At 38.6% G+C, this 19,556-nt stretch overlaps 1 protein-coding gene across 4 annotated transcripts in view; it reads left to right on the forward strand.

Moving 5' to 3' along the window:
• KLHL2 (kelch like family member 2) overlaps window positions 1-19,556 on the forward strand; it is a 123,611-nt gene that overhangs the window by 83,899 nt on the left and 20,156 nt on the right. For all 4 annotated transcript variants that reach the window (XM_079920730.1, XM_079920731.1, XM_079920733.1 and 1 more), the window contains 3 exons: window positions 13,465-13,574; window positions 17,900-18,016; window positions 19,198-19,347. In XM_079920730.1, the coding sequence (XP_079776856.1) occupies window positions 13,465-13,574; window positions 17,900-18,016; window positions 19,198-19,347 (377 nt within the window). The remainder of the gene's footprint in view (window positions 1-13,464; window positions 13,575-17,899; window positions 18,017-19,197; window positions 19,348-19,556) is intronic.

Consider the following 19,556-nt stretch of genomic DNA (forward strand, 5'->3'; position numbering starts at 1 on the left):
TTTTCTTTCTCACTGGGGACAAAAACTAGTTAGGCTTAGTTTGGGGATATTTTGTTACTGTTTGTGTTTTTAAAATTTCAATCACTGATGTTTTCACATGGTTATAAACGTTTTCTGGTCATGGGTATAAGACATCCCTCATTCTTGCCTTCCCTCCCTGCACAACAAATATCCTGTATCCATCCACAAATGAAGGTACCTTTGTGGGAGCTGTGGGATCCAGCATCATACCCTAAAGAACCCAGAAGGAGCCTTGCCCACTGTACATTAGGCAATAGGCAGGCAGACCTTGGTACTGGCTGTAGATCCTGAAGTGATCTGTGAACTGTTTCCAGTCCCTCTTGACTGCAGTCTGGGAGCCCCCGGAGAACACTGAACCAGACTGTCCCCCACAGATGAGAGAGCCTTCCTGGAAGTCCAGGTTTCCAGAGGAGATGATACAGCATTACATTGGAGCAAAAACAACAATACCAGCACAAGTTTGGACATGCTGGAGAGGGTGAGAGGAGCAGTTTGACCTCACCTGTGTCATCCCTCCCACATGGCAACACAGCTTAGTGCCAGGAGTGCCCTTTCTTAGTCCGTGATTCAGAAATGAAGGAGAGATAAAGACTTTCCCAGATGCAAAGGCTGAGGGAGTTCATCACCACTAGTTCTGCCATAAAAGAAATGCTGAAAGGAGTTCTTCAAGCTGAAATAAAAAGGCAGCTATTAATAACATGAAAACGTATGAAAATATACAACACACTGGTAAAGGTAAGCGTATAATCAAATTAAGAATACTCTAATACTCTAAAATAGTGGTATAAGGTTGAAGGATAAGAGTATTAAAAAAAACTATAGCTACAATAATTTGTTCATGAATTTACAATGTAAAAAGAGGTACATTATACATCAAAACCCATAAAAGGTGGGGGGGGAGTAAAGGGGTAGAGTTTTTATATATGATTAAAGTTAAGTTGTTATCAGCATAAAATACATTATTATATCTATAAGATATTTTATGTAAGCCTCATGGTAACCACAAAGCAAAAACCTAAAGTAGATACACAAAAGGTAAAAGAAGGGACTCAAAGCACACCACTATAGAAAATCATGTTTACTAAGGAAGACAGTGAGAGAGGAAGAGAACAAGGGAACTGCAAAAATAGCCAGAAAACTGTAAGTTGGAATTAGTAATATCTTACCTATCAATAATCACGCTAAATGTAAATGGATTTGATTGGAGAATCAAAAGGCATAGATTGGTTGGATGGATTTTAAAAAACAAAAAAATAATATATGGTGCCTACCAGTGTCTCACTTCAGTTTTGAGGTCACACATGGGCTCAAAGTGAAGAGATGGAAAAGATATTCCATGCAAGTGGAAACCAAAAGAGTACAGGGGTACCTCTACTGATGTCAGACAAAATAGATGTTAAGCCAAAAATGGTAACTAGAGAAGAGAAGGTCATTATATAATGATAAATGGTTCAATTCATCAAGAAGATATAACAATCATAGATATATATGCACGCAACATTGGAGCACCTAAATGTATTAAGACGTACTAAAAGATCTGGAAGGAGAAATAGACAATAATAAAATAATCTTCAGGAACATCAATACCCCAGCTTTAATCAACAATGGATAATCATCCGGACAGAATATCAACAAGAAAACATTGGACTTGAGCCGTACTTTAGACCCAGTGGACCTAACAGACATATTCAGAACATTCTATCCGAAAATAGCAGAATACACATTATTCTCAAGCACACACAGAACTTCTCCAGGATAGACCATATGGTAGGTCACACAACAAGTCTTAACAAATTTAAGAAAATTAAAATCATACCAAGTATATTTTTTGACTACAGTGGTATAACACTATAAATCAGTAACAGGAGGAAATTCAAAAATTCACAAATGTGTGGAAATTAAACAACACAGTCCTGAACAACCAATGGGTCAAAAAAAGAAATTTTAAAAAAAGAAAACAACTGAAAAGAAATCAAAAAGGAAATTTAAAAATATCTTGGAACAAACAAAAATGAAAACACACCATACCAAAATCTACGAGATGCTGCAAAACCAGTTCTAAGAGAGAAGTTAACAGTGATAAATGCCTATATTAAGAAAAAAGACCTCAAACAACCTAATTTTGTATCTCAGGGAACTAGAAAAAGAAGAACAAACTAAGCTCAACGATAGCAGAAGGAAGGAAATAACAAAGATCAGAGTAGAAATAAATGAAATAGAGACCAGAAAAACAATAGAAAAAGGTAAGTGAAATTAAGGCCTGGTTTTTTGAAAAGATAAACCAAATAGACAAACCTTTAGTTAGACTAGGGAAAAAAGAAGGTTAAAGTGAATTAAAATTAATAATGAAAGAGGAGACATGACACCTTATACCACAGAAATGCAAAGGATTGTAAGAGACTGTAATGGATGTTTATATGCCAATATAACCTCGAAGAAACGGATAAATTCCTAGAAACATACAATCTATGAAGACTGATTCATGAAACAGAAAATCTGAACAGACCAATAACAAATAAGGAGATTGAATCAGAAATCAAAAACTTCTCAGCAAAGCAAGTCGAGGACCAAGTTGGCTTCACTGGTGAATTCCATCAAACGTTTAAAGAAGAATTAACACTAATCCTTCTCAAGCTCTTACAAAACGTCAAAGAGGAGCAAAACTCTCAAACTCATTTTACAAGCCAAGCATTACCCTGATACCAAAGCCAGATAAAGACATTACAAGAAAAGATAACTATAGGCCAGTATCCTTGATGAATACAGATGCAAAAATTTTCAACAAATATTAGCAAACTGACATTAACAGCACATTAAATGGGTCATACACCATGATCAAGTGGAGTTTATGCATAGGATTCAACATATGCAAATCAGTTAGTAAGGTACACCACTTAATAGAATGAAAGATAAAAATTATACAATCATCTTAGTAGATGCAGAAAAACCATTTGACAAAGTATAGCATCCTTTCATGAGAAAAACTCTCAGCAAATTGCGTATAGAAGGAACATACCGTAACATAATAAAGGCCATATATGGCAAGCCCACAGCTAATGTCATACTCAAAAAGCAAAATGTTGAAAGCTTTTCCTTTAAGATCAGATATTAGACAGGGGTGCCCACCATTACCACTCCTATTCAACATAGTAGTGGAAGTCCTAGCCAGAGCAGTCAGGCAAGAGAAAGAAATAAAAGGTACCCAGTCAGAAAGGAAGGAGTAAAATTGTTTGTTTGCAGATAGGATCTTATATGATATGATCTCCACCAAAAAAAAAAGAACCTGTTGAAACTAATCAACAAATTTATTAAAGTTGCATGATGCAAAATCAGCACATAAATCAGTTGAATTTATATATAGTAACAATGAAATATATGAAAAAGAAATAAAATAGCCCCATACACAATAGCATCAAAAACAATAAAATACTTAGGAGTAAATTTAACCAAGGAGGAGAAAGATCTGTACATTGAAAACTACAAGACTTAGATGAAAGAAATTGAAAAAGATGCAAATAAATAGAAAGATATCCTGCATTGATGGATTGGAAGAATTAATATTGTTAAAATGTCCATATTACCCAAAGCCATCTATGGATCCAATGCAATCCCTATCAAAATTTCAGTGGTATTTTTCACAGAAATAGAAAAAAGATCCTGAAATTTTAGTGGGACCACAAAAGAACCCAAATAGCCAAAGCAGTCCTGAGAGAGAAGAACAAAGCTGAAGGCATCACACTTCCTGATTTAAAACTATATTACAAAGGTACAATAATCAAAACAGGGTGGGTACTGGCATTAAAATAGACACATAGACCAATGGAACAGAATTGGGAGCCTGGTAAGAACCCCCTTGTGGACAACCAACTAGTATTTGGTAAGGAAGTCGAGAATATTCAGTGGGGGGAGTACAATCTCTTCAGTAAGTGGTATTGGAAAAACTGGATAACCACATACAGAAGAATGAAATTGGACCCCTATCTTACAACACTTAACTAAAATTAACTCAAATAGATTAAAGACTTAAACATAAGACTGGAAACCATAAAACTCTTAGATGAAAACAGCTCCTTGACATTGGTAATGATTTTTCAGATATGACACCAAAAGCACAAGCAACAAAAGCAAAAGTTAATAAGTAGGACTTCATCAAGCTAAGAAAAAGCTTCTGCACAGCAAAAGAAACAATAAATAAAATGAAAAAGCAGCCTACAAAGTGGGAGAAAATATTTGCAAATCATATATCTGATAAGGGCTTGATATCTAAAATATATAATGAACTCACACAATTGAATAACAAAACATAATTACTATTACTTTTTTGTGGTGAGAACATTTAAGATTTACTCTCCTAGAAACTTTCAACTGTGTAATGCATTATTGTTGATGGTAGTCACCATGCTGTATGTTAGATCCCCAGAACTTATTCATCTTGTTACTGGCAGCATCATCTAAGTGGGTTTTTTTTTTTTTGCGGTACGCGGGCCTCTCACTGTTGTGGCCTCTCCCGTTACGGAGCACAGGCTCTGGACGCGCAGGCTCAGCGGCCATGGCTCATGGGCCCAGCCGCTCCGCGGCATGTGGGATCTTCCCAGACTGGGGCACAAACCCGTGTCCCCTGCATCGGCAGGCGGACTCTCAACCACTGCGCCACCAGGAAGCCCCCAACCCTGTTTTTTGAAGAGACTGTTCTTTCCTCTTTCAGTGGTCTTGGCGTCCTTATCAAAGATCATTTGACTATATACACAAGGGTGTTGAAAGGTGTATATTGAAGAAGTCTCCCTTTCACCCTTGTCCGTCATTCCCCCTTACCCCCCGTCTCCTGACAAATGTAGTTACTAGTATTAGTTTTGGGGTTTTTTTTGTTTTGTGGGGGTGAGGGAGGCTAGGTAATCTATTCATATGGTTCATATAACAGTAATATGTACCAAGCTATCCACTGAAAACATTTGTTTCTACATCTGTCCTACTTCTCTCCTCCTTAGGTATGCCCTCCTCTATAGGGAAGTGTTTTTATTAGTTCCTTTTATACTTTTCCAGTGTACATGAATCTATAGTGTTATCCTTCCCCTTTCTTTACACAAAAGGTAGCTAATATTCTGTGTACTCCTTCGGTAGTACCTTTTCTCCCCTCAAACTGGCAACATTTCCTGAAACTCTCTTCATAGCATGAACTTTCTTATTCTTTTTTATAGATGCAGAATATTGTGTAATTGTACCATTTTTAATCAATGCCAACGAATTAACTCTTTTGCAGTTATTAAAAACAATGCCGCAGTGAATAACTTGGAACGTGTTATTTTGTAACTGGTCAAGTGTATTTGTAGGATGAGATTTCAATATTGATGTCTGTAGAGCTTGTACTAATTTATACTCCTACCGGCAGTATGAAATAGTACACAGTTTCATAGTAGGGATATGTTTTGGGGTTTTTTGTTTGGTTTTAATTTTGATCTTCATGGTTTTGTAGCTTGAGGCCAGGGAAGAAATGTTCATATATAATTTTTTTAGCAGTAGTGGTAATATTAGAGCATTTAACAACAGGAACTAAGCAGCAGAGAGGCAAATAATGATTTGTATAAAGAACACATAAAATGACAGGTAGCACTAACCTTCTTGCCTTTCTTCCTACAGAGTTCCTGTGAACAAATTTCTATCTAAACATGTTTTCAGTTGCTTTTGGTGCCTAGAAATTTGAATATATATATAGGAATCGTAAAATTGAGAACTGCCACTGTCAGTCATTACAGGTTCATGTTATTTTAATGTTTTAGAAACACATGCAAGATTTTACCGATTCATTAAAGGTATTGTTAGGAGTCCATGCTTTTTTTTTTAATATGTATTGGGGAAATGCCTTGCCGTATTGTACGTGTCTTGCATTAGTTGACTAAAATTTGTGATCTCATCACACCCAAAGCTCTTCCTTCTGAGATGGCCTAGCGATTCCCTTTATAAATGTGGTTTGAATTTTATATGTTCCCATAACAACTTTGTAAAGCTCCTTTTGCCCTTACAGTTTTGACAACAGGGTTTTTTTCCTCCAACAGATACAGAATTATACTTTTTCCCATTCAAATGACAAGACTTGCTTTATTTTAGTTCAAGAGAATTGGTTATAGGTACTGTAAAACAAACCACTTCCCATTCTCCTTACCCCAAAGCATTCTGAGGCATAAAACTGAATGGAGGTGGTAGCTAACAGACCGATTTCAGTATGCACATGTCTGTTCACCTGCACAGATGTGCAGTGGTTCCTCTTAATAGTGGATCCTGTCCATGTGGTAATACTACTCTGTATTTCTCACAGTTGTTCTATTTCTAGCCCACAGTCAAAAAGCAGGATGGTTTGATGGCAACAGTGGAACTGTCATCTTCAGCATAAGGTTTGAGAATGACCATTGTGAAGGTAGCAGATTAAACTACACTCTAATGTCACTTAGAAAAGAGTTTATTAGTATATAATTTAGATGTGCTATATGTGTTCTCTTGGCCATTCATTAAAACTATCTCATTAACTGAGTAATAATTAATTCCTCCTCTATTCTCAGTTTCCAGTAGTACTTGCCAGAAGCTTAAATCACCAAAGTGTTTTTCACTAAAATATTTTTTTTTCTTATAGCACAAGGGTTACAAAGAAGAAAAGAGAAATGTTATATGCTTTTGAAAATAATGTAATAGGTTTGGATGCTACTGCTTTTTGTAGATATTAAAAACATTTTTTTTAATTGAATGAAAGATTCTTTACATTCTGTAGTGCTTTGCAATTTCCAAAAGTTTTCCTGCCATAACAAAATACCACAGACTGGGTGACTTAAACAACAGAAATTTACCTCCTCATAGTTCTGGAGACTGGGAGTCCAAGATCAAGCTGCCAGTAAGGTTGGTTTCTGGTGAGACCTCTCTTCCCACCTTATAGATGACCACCTTCTCACTGTGTCCGCACATGGCATTTTCTCTGTGCATGCACACCACTGGTGTCTTTTTATAAGGACACCAGTCCTATTGGATTAGGGCTCTCTTATGACCTCATTTAAATTTAATTACCTCCTTGAAGGATCTATCTCCAAATACAACCACATTAAGGGTTGTCTTCAAAATGTAAATTTTGGGGGAACACAATTCAGTCCACAGTAGTAATCCATAATGTCCAACAATGAGCAAAGAGGTATCCTAGGAGAGATATCCTAGGAGTAGTACTTTGATAGAGACTTAGAGCAGGCAACTGAAACTTTTATTGTCTAAAACTGGGGGAGGTAAAGGCATGAAGGGCTGGCTTACACGTCTTCACAAGCGTGTGCTCACACTCAACATGGGTTAAGGATACCCCATGTGGGTGTGACCAAGGAGGAGTCTTCAACAGATAGATTCCTTCACTTTTCAGAAGAATCTGGGGAAGAGGAGGTGGGAGAAGATGCTGGTATGACTATACAGTTTCCCCCACAACACCTCAACTTCCTTTTATTCCTACCTGATTCAGTGGTTCCAGAACCAGGGCTGCAGTTGCAGGGGCCAGAAGCAGGGGTGATTCCTAAGCAAGAAACCTTAACTGTACTTCCAAACTTTTACGTCAGGATTCCTAAAGGCCTAATGTGATAGACTGTGCATTCACCCCATCTGGCAAACTTGGGTTTGACAGTGAATACAGCTGTATTACCTAGTGGTTGAGATAGACCACTAGTTCTATACCTATGGAATGATACCCTATGTAAATGGGAGTGGGCTGAAGGGGAAGCATTTGCTAGATGGTATTGCTGCTGGCAATCTGGACCAGCACAGTAGCCAAACCTATTGTCCCTTCCTGTCACTTCCAAAGGTGGAAAAGTTAAAATTCAATGAGAAATGGAGAGAAGCTCCCAAGACTGAACCAGGAAGAAATAGAAGATATGAACAGACCAAGTAATGAAATTGAATAAGTAATTTAAAAACTCCCAGAAAACAGAAGTCCAGAATCAGATGGCTTTACAGGTGAATTCTATGAAACATTTAGACAAGAGTTAATACCTATCCTTCTCAAACTATTCCAAAAATTGCAGAGGAAGGAATACTTCCAAAGTCGTCCTGTGAGGGCACCATCACCCTGAAACCAAAATCAGACAAAGGTATCACAAAAAAAGAAAATTACAGACCAATATCACTGATGAACACAGGTACAAAAATCCTCAACAAAATGCTAGCCAGTCGAATCCAACAATACATTAAAGGATCATACACCATGATCAAAAGGGATTTGTCTCAGGGATGCAAGGATTTTTCAGTATCCACAAATCAGTCAGTGTGATACACCACATTAACAAATTGAAGAATAAAAACCATATGATCATCTCAGTAGATGCTAAAACCGATTTTGATAAAATTCAGTATCCATTTATGGTAAAAACTCTCCAGAAAGTGGACATAGAGTGAACGAACATACCTCAACATAATAAAGCCCAAGTATGACAAACCCACAGCTAACATCATACTCAATGGTGAAAAGCTGAAAGCATTCCCTCTGAGATCAGGAACAAGACAAGGATGTCCTTCTCACCACTTCTTTTTTTTTTTTTAATTTTTTTTTATTTTTAAATTTATTTATATATTTATGGCTGTGTTGGGTCTTTGTTTCTGTGCGAGGGCTTTCTCTAGTTGTGGCAAGCGAGGGCCACTCTTCATCGCTGCCTCTCTTGTTCTCTGCGGAGCACAGGCTCCAGACGCGCAGGCTCAGTAATTGTGGCTCATGGGCCCAGCCTCTCCGCGGCACGCGGGATCCTCCCAGACCAGGGCCCGAACCCGTGTCCCCTGCATCGGCAGGCAGACTCCCAACCACTGCGCCACCAGGAAAGCCCCCTTCTCACCACTTTTATTCAACATAGTTTTGGAAGTCTTAGCCACAGCATTCAGAGAAGAAAAAGAAATAAAAGGAATCCAAACTGGAAGTAAAACTGTCACTGTTTGTTTGTGGGGTGTTTTTTGGCTGCGTTGGGTCTTCGTTGCTGCGCTCAGGCTTTCTCTAGTTACAGCAAGTGGGGGCTACTCTTGGTTGCAGTGCATGGGCGTCTCATTGCGGTGACTTCTCTTGTTGCAGAGCATGGGCTCTAGGCACGTGGGCTTCAGTAGTTGTGGCACACGGGCTCAGTAGTTGTGACTCGCAGGTTCTAGAGCACAGGCTCAGTAGTTGTGGTGCACAGGATTAGTTGCTCCACGGCATGTGGGATCTTCTCAGACCAGGGATCGAACCCGTGTCCCCTGCATTGGCAGGCAGATTCTTAACCACTGCGCCACCAGGGAAGTCCCAAAACTGTCACTGTCTGCAGATGACATGATACTGTACATAGAAAGTCCTAAAGGCTACCCGAGAACTATTAGAGCTCAGTAATGAATTTGGTAAAGTATCAGGATACAAAATTAATATACAGAAATCTGTTGCATTTCTATACACTAACAACAAAGTATCAGAAAGAGAGATTAAGGAAATAATCTTATTTACCATCACATCAAAAAGAATGGATGCTACTTTTAATGTTTTTAGTTTGATACTGAGTGAATTGGTTAAAGTTTTAAGGTTGGTAGGATCACGCAGAGCAAGCATGGACTGATAAGAAACAATAGGATCTGGAGACCAAGGCTTCAGAACATATAAAATAACAGACAATTGGCAGTGTCAAGCGTAAGCTGTTCTGGAAACAGAGAGGGTTGGGCCAGGGATAGTGGCCCTAGGATAACCGTGAGTTCTGCTGGTGTGTGGGTTGAAGTCAGGCCATATAAATTATGTGAATTGTTGTAGGTAGGTGGGTAGGTGGAATCTTCAAGTTTAGTGGGAAAGATCAGTAAATGCTCAAGTTAGGTGACATTAAATTAAGAATATTATTCACAGGACAAACCTGTGTAACCAAAGACATTTAAAATATCACTCGTGCCCCAGAGTGCCTTACAGTGACGGAGCCAGTCATCTGGTGTGTCTGGGTGCCTAGGGTGTATTAACCAGCAAGAGTCCTGCCAAATTGCCTGTCAGTTAATACAGCAGAACATTTGAAGATTCATACTGTTCATATAAATAGAGAAAAGGCAGGCCTTACAGTAAACTAATTTACTCCTGATGTTGCCAGATACTGCCCTCCATATTTAGTGATGCTCTACATAATTGCCAAAACCTTTTCAAGAAAGCTTAATGTGAAGGGGTAAACATTAGATACCAATACCTAAAGCTTTTACTGAGGAGGAGAGGTTGTTCAGGTAGAAAGTAGAACATATGTGAGGGTTGGAACTATTTAAAAATATGTATATGACTTTCTACAATGAAAGTTCCTTTGAACATTTCATCTTTCTCCACTTTTCATTTAGACTAGTTTTTTTGTAATTGGTGAGGGTCCTCAGGTTCATTTGTTTGAATAACAGCTATGTTATGGTTTTCGCAATGCCATCATCCCTGTGTATCCTTGGGGGACTGGTTCCAGGAGACCCGCTGATACCAACATCTGTCTATACTCCGGTCCCCTGTATAAAATGATGTAGGATGAATACAGTTGAGTTTCACAGCCCTGGATATGGGAAGGTCGACAGTACAGTTGTAGTAGTTGACTGCTTTTCCTGTCCTCTTAACCTCCTTTGATCACTAGTAAAGAGTACACAATGAATTTAGAGCCCAAACTTGACTTTGGATAAAGTTTACTAATGCCCTTACTTATAAATGTAAGTAATTGATTATTTTTAAAACGTTACCAGGTTTGTTTTTTAGTAAGTCCATTTTTCTGATTAATGAGGCAAGAGTCTAGGGTAACTTATACAGTCATGATATAGAAAAGTTACGTTCTCTCTGTTGTGTTTGTTACCACTAGAGATTTTTTTTCCCCCATGAAAAGTATAGGGAGGCCAGTAATCTCTTTCTCTGATTCAGATTTTAAAACTGTAAAAGAAGCTTGGTGCAAAATCATTACAGGCCTATGTTTGGAAGTGAAAATATTTCTTTATGTATAAAAAGTTCTGAAATGATTTTTTTGTGTAAACTTCTTGTGAGGTCAGGAACTATTATTCAGTTACAAATTAATCATTTATGTTGTTCTTTATCAGTGCATTCTTTTTTAACTAGTAATATTTGTTAGAGCAGTTGTAGTTTTATAGACAAATTGAGTGGGCGGTGCAGAGAGTTCTTCCTGTTCTTCCTACAGTTTCTGCTATTATTAACATATTGCATTAGTGTGGTACATTTGTTACAGATTATGAGCCAATATTGATACATTATTATTAACTGAAGACCATAGTATATATGGTTCACTGCTTGTGTTGTATATTCTGTGGGTTTTGACAATGTATAATGACATGTATCCACCATTTTCCTCAAACTCAGAGGTTGCTTCCTCAGCCGTGTCCAGTCTACTAATCAGCCCATCAAAAACATTCTTCATTTTTCTTATCGTGTTTTTGATCTCTAGCATTTCTTTTTACTTTTTTCTTAGAATTATCCATCTCTCTGTTTACATTGCCCATCTGTTCCTGCATGCTGTCTGCTTTATCCATTAGAGCTCTGAGCATATTTATCATAGTTGTTTTAAATTCCCAGTTTGATAAATCCAGCATCCCTGCCATGTCTGGTTTGGATGCTTGCTCTGTCTCTTCAATTTGTGTTTTTGCCTTTTAGAATGCCTTGTAATTTTTTTCTTGGTCGCCAGACATGATGTACCCAGTGAAAGGAACTGCTGTAAACAGGCCTTTAGAGATGTGACAGTGAGATGTGGGGAGGGAAGCCTTCTGTATTCCTATGATTAGGTCTCAGTTTGTTAGTGAGCCTATGGCTCTGGACTGTGAACTTGACAAATGTTTCTCAGGTTTCTTTCTCCCTCCCTAGGTGGGACAGGATGGCTGGAGTGGGTTGGAGTTGGGTGTTTCCCTTCCTTGGGTCAGTTAGGCTCTGGTTAACTAGTTTCTCCTGAGGGCAGGCCTTATTAAGAACACACTGCTTTGGATATTTCAAATTGTTGAAATTCATTTCTCCTCCCCCTACCAGAAGCCAGAGGGGATTCTTCTCTCATATTTACTGTGGAAACCTGGTCGAGCTCCTGGAGGAAATCTCACAATATTGAGGGGATCCCCCTATGACTGGGTCCCCCTGGAGTTTTTAACTCTCAGAGTTGTCCACGCTGAGATTTTCCTACCCTCGCACTGATTCGCATGCGGTTTCCACTTGTGAGTCTCTTTCAATCAGCTGCAGCTCCCTGTGTTCTCCTGTTGATCTCTCCAGTCTTGGGGGCATTGCTTTGCTCTGTGTTCTCTGCAAGGGAAGCCAACTAACCCTTTTTATGGTATGTTGAAACATACATTTGAAATGAATCTTTTATTTCACCTTAGAAAAAAAAGGCTTTGAAAAAAATTACTATTAGAATATAGTTAATTGTAAAGACCTAGAAAATACCTAGAATTCCTAGCAGATTTTTACTTTAGAATATAGGGATCACAATACAATAAGAGCTAAATTATTGAGTCTTTACCCTTTACCACACACAGTTCTAGATGCTTACAAGCCATTAATTTATTTAAGCCTCACAGCAATCTTGTTATGTAAGGTATTTTTATTATCCCCATTTTATAGATGAGGAAGCCAAGGGTTAGAGAAATTACAAAACTTTCCCAAGGTTTTACAAACTAGCACGTGGCAGAGCTGGGATTTGACCACCATATTTCCTTGTGAGCTCACGCTTTAAAATGAGAGCTAGATTTGGAGGAAAGGATACTTTGTAAATGATTAGTTTTCTTTTTTTTTTAAGTTTTTAAGTCATTGATTATACTAATAGTACCCCCTCCCCCCCCTTTGGAGGAGTGGGTATATTTGTGAAATCAAAGAAAGGGTTTCTTTTTCAGTTTTAAGAATTCCTAATTTCACTGGTTTCTGGAAAGGAATTGAGGGTATAAAATAGTGTAACTTGATCCGCAAGTAAATTGCTTACATAGAATTCAGAGTTATCTATTCAGACTGACCAGCATTTAAGATTTCCTTGTTTAGTCTTTAGTTTTCAATTAAAGCAGCTTCCCCTCCTTACCCCATTATGTCCTAAAGCCCTCTAATGTTTTACATAATACATTTAAGTGTGTAAATAATAACACCATGTACTTTATCTGATTTATGTAATCAAAAGGTTTTACAAATTTCAACACTGATAGTCTTATTACCAGATAAGAAATAGATAGATGTTTAACTCTAAAATACCCTCTTATAAAAACAGAAGTGATTCAGCCGAGTGTACAGTAAGGCTACCTTCCTGCCTGTGCTTCCACTTTGTCACTCAAGTACAGACCACTTCCCCAGGAGAGTTTGTTTGGGTTTGTCTTGTTAGTTCTTGCCTTAAGGAAGTACACTTGGTTTTCTCCTTCATAGGTTAGATTAGGAAAAACCCTCTTCTTTTTTAAGCAGTTTGAAACTATGGTAATAGAATGTGGCGTTAATGGGTTTTCTTTGTAACCTCCAAACAGAGCAACATTTTGCAGATGTCGTACTTAGTGAAGAATTTCTCAACCTCGGCATTGAACAAGTGTGCAGCTTAATCTCGAGTGACAAACTTACCATTTCTTCAGAAGAGAAAGTAAGTGTATTTTTCTTTTCCCAGTGTACAGTGATATAGTATTTTTCCTTTCTTTCACTTTGTTTTGTAACTTTGTGATCCTGTATGTGTAGTGACAGCCAGTGATCTTTGATCTGGAAGTTGAGAAACTCCGCTAGTTGACTTGTTGGTTGGGTAAATAACTGTGTTCTCACCCCTTAGGAGCGTCCCTAAATGGTTAGACACCAGAGTTTTGTGCTTGACCCCACAGCAAGAGCTTGCATACATTGAACTATCTGAAACAAAGGGCCTTTGGGGAACTGGGTTTCTTCTCACAGCTAGATACCAGGGAAAATTGTGATCTAAACATAATATTCTCAGACTTCCCTGGTGGCACAGTGGTTAAGAATCCACCTGCCAATGCAGGGGACATGGTTCAAGCCTTGGTCCGGGAAGATCCCACATGCCGTGGAGCAACTAGCCAGTGCGCCACAACTACTGAGCCTGTGCTCAAGAGCCCATGAGCCAAAACTACTGAGCCTGTGTGCCACAACTACTGAAGCCTGCATGCCTAGAGCCCATGCTCCTCAACAAGAGAAGCCACCGCAATGAGAAGCCTGCGCACAGCAACAAAGAGTAGCCCCCGCTCACGCTCAGCACAACTAGAGAAAGGCCGCATGCAACAACGAAGACCCAATGCAGCCAAAAATAAATAAATAAATTAATTAATAAAAAGAAGCCACTTCAAAAATAAATAAACAAATAAACATAATATTCACAAACCAAAGTAATTTCACCATCATGTGAGTTGGACGAAGTCACCCAGGTGGCAAAGTTTAGCTAGTTCCAGACTGACCTCTTCCTTCAGACTGGCCCCTGCAGCTTACACCCCACCCTCTCCATGTGTCCTTCCCCCTTTCCAGAGCCCTGTGCAGCTGCTTTGTCTGGTTGTAGCCTGTCTCTCCGAAGTTGGGGTTGCCTTTTTCAACCACCTGCACCTTTTGTATCGGTGGAGGGAGAAGCTTCTCGGTGGGTTTTATTCTTTGGGTAGGTTTTGTAGCTTGTGGGAATCAGGGGGCAAAAGCTTATGAACCTGCAGTGTTTGGAGGAAGTGAAACTTGAGTTTTTCCTTTGTGTGATTTGTTGTATAAACTTTGTTGTTCTTTTCCTCAAGGATATTCATACTGCTTGGGGCAAAAAGACACATTTCTTATAATATTTACCAAATAAAAAAATATGTGAAAGTGGTTGTGAAATGTATAATCTTAACACCCCAGAAATATAGAGGAGAGGAAGACACTACTATTCATGTTTAATAGATGTGTGTTGAGTGCCTACTGTGTACCAGACACTGCCATTGGAGTCCTCCATACAAGAAGATTGCAAAATAAAATCCTTTACTCATGACTAAAGGGACAAGCAGTGGGGTAATAAATGATCACGGAATGCTGTAGAGGGTCCAGAAGGAGCCTTTAATCATTCCTTGGATACAGATTGGAGTTAAGTGTGGCTCAGATGTATGATCCAAATTTTTAAAAGTGCATATGAATTTGCCAGGGAAACAGGGATGGGTGGAAGGAGAAGGGCAGCCCAGGTAGAGGGAACAGAATATGTAAGTGTAAAGAGGTGTGAAAGAATGATTGCATTCTTTTAGTTCACTACAATTAGAGTTTACAGTATGTTTGGTACAGTGGTAGGAGATAAGGTGGGAAGATGACATAAAATACCATCTCAGCCATGTTAAAGAAAATTGACTTGGACTTCCCTGGTGGCACAGTGAATAGGAATCTGCCTGCCAATGCAGGGGACACTGATTCAAGCCCTAGTTTGGGAAGATCCCACATGCAGCAGAGCAGCTAAGCCCGTGTACCACGACTACTAAGCCTGCTTTCTAGACCCCACATGACACAACTACTGAGCCTGTGTGCCGCAACTACTGAAGCCCGCGCACCTAGAGCCCATGCTCCACAACAAGAGAAGCCACAACAAGAAGCCTATGCACTGCAATGAAGAGTAGGCCCCACTCACCACAGCTAGAGAAAGCCCGCACACAGCAACGAGGGCCCAACACAGCCAAAAATTTTTTTTAAAAAAATTGACTTTATCCTGGTGATGAAGAGCCTCTGAAGGGTTCTAATCAGTAGAAGAGTGCTATGATAATGCCTTCACTGTAGAAATGTCATGGAGGCTGTTCTCGTTTTCTACTGCTGCATAACAACCACCCCAAAATGCAGTGACATAAAACAACCATGTCGTTATGCTCACAGTCTGTGGGCAGAATTCATGCAGGGCACATAGGGACAGCTTGTCTCTGCTCTGCAGTGCCTGGGGCTTCAGCTGGGTTGGCTTGACAGGTGGCATTATTCTACTGGAGCCACATACCCAAGGCTTCAGTCCCTCTGCACATGGCATCTTATGTTTCTGGAACACCCAGGATGGTTCCTTCACTCGCTTGTCTGGCTCCTGGGCCAGGTATTGGTTGGTAGCTCACCCTCCCCACCCCACTTCCTCTCTATGACTGGCTTGGGTCTCATAGCATCTCATCTCCAGTAATCAAACTTTTTACATGACACCTGGCTTCCCCCAAATGAGCATTTCAAGAGACCAGAGGCATCTTATGACCCAGCTTCAGAAGCCCCACAGCACTGCCTCCACAACCTTCTGTTGGTTACACAGGGCCAGCTTAGATTCCTGTGGGAGGTTACTACATAAGGTGTGGATACCAGAGAAGTGGTTTATTAGGGACTATTTTTGGAGACTAGCTCCAAAGTGGTGGTGTGCAGAATGGACCAAAAGTGGGGTGAGGGTCATATAGAAGGATGTTGAAGTTACCAGTGAGCAATAGGATCTGGCATAGGGTGGTAGAAAGAGGGGTGGAGAAGAGAAGACAGAGCTGAGAAATAGCAGATAGAATTGACAGGACCCTCTTTATCTTCTAGCATCTGGCACATAGAGGTACTTGGTGACTGAATGAATTAAAGAGGCTCATTAATTATAATGTAGATTATTTTTAGCTTCTTGCTCTATACCTGCATCAAAATAACCTATTTTTTGCTTCCTAGTTATTCATTTACATATCATCAGACATTTTCTACAACCCGTTAAAGATTACTGGGTTGTATATTCATCAGTCTGGAAGGAAATTACGTAGTCAAATACTGTCTTCATAATAGCTTATTAGCTTTCTCATACATATATGTTGTAATGCCCTTATTATTTTGATTATTTTTAATATAAAATATTATATTTTAATACATTCTACTGTTGTGACAAAAGAGAGTTAATCTATTCTGCAGATCCTTGATTTAGAAGTATATGGTCCAGCATTTGTTTGTAAACCCAAAGAAAAAGCAAAAAAATGAGTTTTTGCTAAGAGTACATGATTTTCATTCCAGATATCACTTTGCTTTATTATTTTGGGTGCTTTATTCAAAAGGGACTTTAGATTTAAATCTAAGTAAGTAGAACCAAATTCAATTTGGAAAGGTTGTCAACAATGAATTAGATCATATATCATCAAATTATCACCGCTACCACTCAAGTTCAAGAAGATTAGATAATGTACTTGATGAAATATGTAGTAAATACCCAGCAAAAAGTACTCACTAAATACATAAAAGTACTCAAGTACTTATTAAAGTACCTACTAAATTAAAAGTAGATCTACCATATGATCCAGCAGTCCCACTGCTGAATATGTATCCAAAGGAAATAAAAACAGAATCTTGAAGAGATATCTGTATTGCTGTGTTGGCTGCAGCATTTTTCACAATAACCAAGATGTGGAAACAACCTGAATGAATGGATAGAGAGGTGCTATATACACACAATGGATTATTACTCAGCCATAAAAAGAAGGAAATGCTGCCTTTTGTGACAACATGGATGGACCTTGAGGGCATTATGCTAAGTGAAATAAGTCGGAGAAAGACAAATACTGTATCATCTCACTTATATGCAGACTCAAAAGTCAAACTCATAGAAAGAGTTGAGTGGTGGTTACCAGGGGCTGGGAGTAGGGGAATCTGGGAGATGTTGGTCAAAGGGTACAAACTTCTAGTTATAAGATGAAAAAGTTCTAGAGACCTAATGTGACTAACAATACTGTATTATCTAAAAGTTCCTGAGAGTACCTCTTAAATTAAGTACATACTAAGTACCAAATGAAAAAAATAAAAAGCAAAGAAAGAAATGGAGTGGATGTACTTTTCAAGTGCATCATAAGTCAGGATTTGAAAAACTTGAGCCATGGATTAAACTTGGATGTCTTAGCAAGAGTTGTATACAAAATGTAATATTGTATTTTATTCAGATGCTTTGGTACATAACTCATTACTTATTTTTCTTTCCCCCATATTTTCGGCAAGGTATTTGAAGCAGTAATAGCTTGGGTGAATCATGACAAGGATGTAAGGCAAGAATTTATGGCTCGGCTGATGGAACATGTACGGTTACCTTTACTTCCTCGGGAATATTTAGTTCAGGTAAAAGCATTTGCAAAACACATGAGTACACCTACTCCATGTCACTGGGCTGACAGCATGTAGATTCCTGTTACACAGTGGTAACTAGGCAGAGGGCAGTAAACGCACCTGCTGTCCTTGGCAGCTGCTAACTCTTGGGGCAGTTCCCAGGCTTACAGGTTTGCTTCTTCCCTATTTCTGATTTGAGTAAGCAAGTACTAGAACTTATGGAGGCAGTATTTGTGGTGACTTAAGTACATGTAAATAAATGCATTTGTGGCTCTGTGTCACTGCTCTGCATCTCCTTTGCTTTCCTTTTGATAGCCTGCTCTGACTGCTCTGTAGAAATGGAATGTTGATGTTCAACTCAAATACTTTTTAATTTTCCTTCACAGTTCCAGTGGCTTGCATTTGGTTTCTGTCTTTACTTCTAAACTGAGGAAAACCAGGTTATTTGAAATAAATAGCAATAAATGGATCTTTAGTAGTCTCTGAACAATTTTAAATTTATTGTTTTATTAATATTCTACTAGGAACATTTCAACATTTTAATTTATAATTGAAACCATGTAATGAAACATTTCTTTATTAGGAGATTAGATCTGATCATTTTAGAATTTCTTGAAGCCTCATTATTTGTTGTAATTTGTGTAATCATCGGTACTCTGCCTTTAAGAAAATGAACAGAAAAAAATCTGTCCTGCACTTGACGTCAGGGATAGCAAGGACAAGTTTTATTTGTGGTGTAGGCACATTGTTATAAAGTATTTTGAATTCCTTTTCCGGGTATTTAGTTTGTGCTTTAAAAAGACATCTTTAATTTATAAATATTTCCTCCCCCACCTGAAGGACTCATTATCTAAATTTTCTTATTTTTCTTACTATTTGGCTTAATGTTTAAAGATAACAAATAGGTGAACATAATATTATCCAAAGATTATTCTGTAGCTGACATTGAAGTATATAATTTTCATTGCAATTCTTCTTTATTACTTATAAATATTTTGCTCTGCAGACCAGATACTTGAGCATTTGGGGGCATCATTTACTTTTCTTTTAGTGATATTTATAAACTTTCCTCTGTAACTTTTAGACTGAACCAGGGAGGATAGTTATTGCTTTTTTCCTCTACTTTGTTTCTTTGTCAGTCTTATCATGAAGTAGCTATCCCCTCATGGGGTGGGTCTGATTTCTTCTTCCAGAGGGTTGAGGAAGAAGCACTGGTGAAGAACAGCAGTGCTTGCAAAGATTACCTCATTGAAGCTATGAAGTATCATCTGCTACCAACAGAGCAGCGTATATTAATGAAGAGTGTCCGGACCCGACTGAGGACACCCATGAACCTTCCCAAAGTAGGATCTGCTGTTCATACTTGTTACTACCTCATCTGAAAGGCCCATAGTGAGGCTGTTAATATTTTACTCATCTGATTTTCCATGTGCCCAGGAATTCATTGAAGTGTATATAATTCAACTTCTCTATTGATTTTGTCTGTGGAGGGTGGGGATTGTTTTACTCACTTAATCTTTATAAACTACGTGATGTCACTCTTCTGGAACAG

Source organism: Stenella coeruleoalba, assembly GCF_951394435.1.
Source record: "Stenella coeruleoalba genome assembly, chromosome: 4".
Lineage (NCBI taxonomy): Eukaryota > Metazoa > Chordata > Mammalia > Artiodactyla > Delphinidae > Stenella > Stenella coeruleoalba.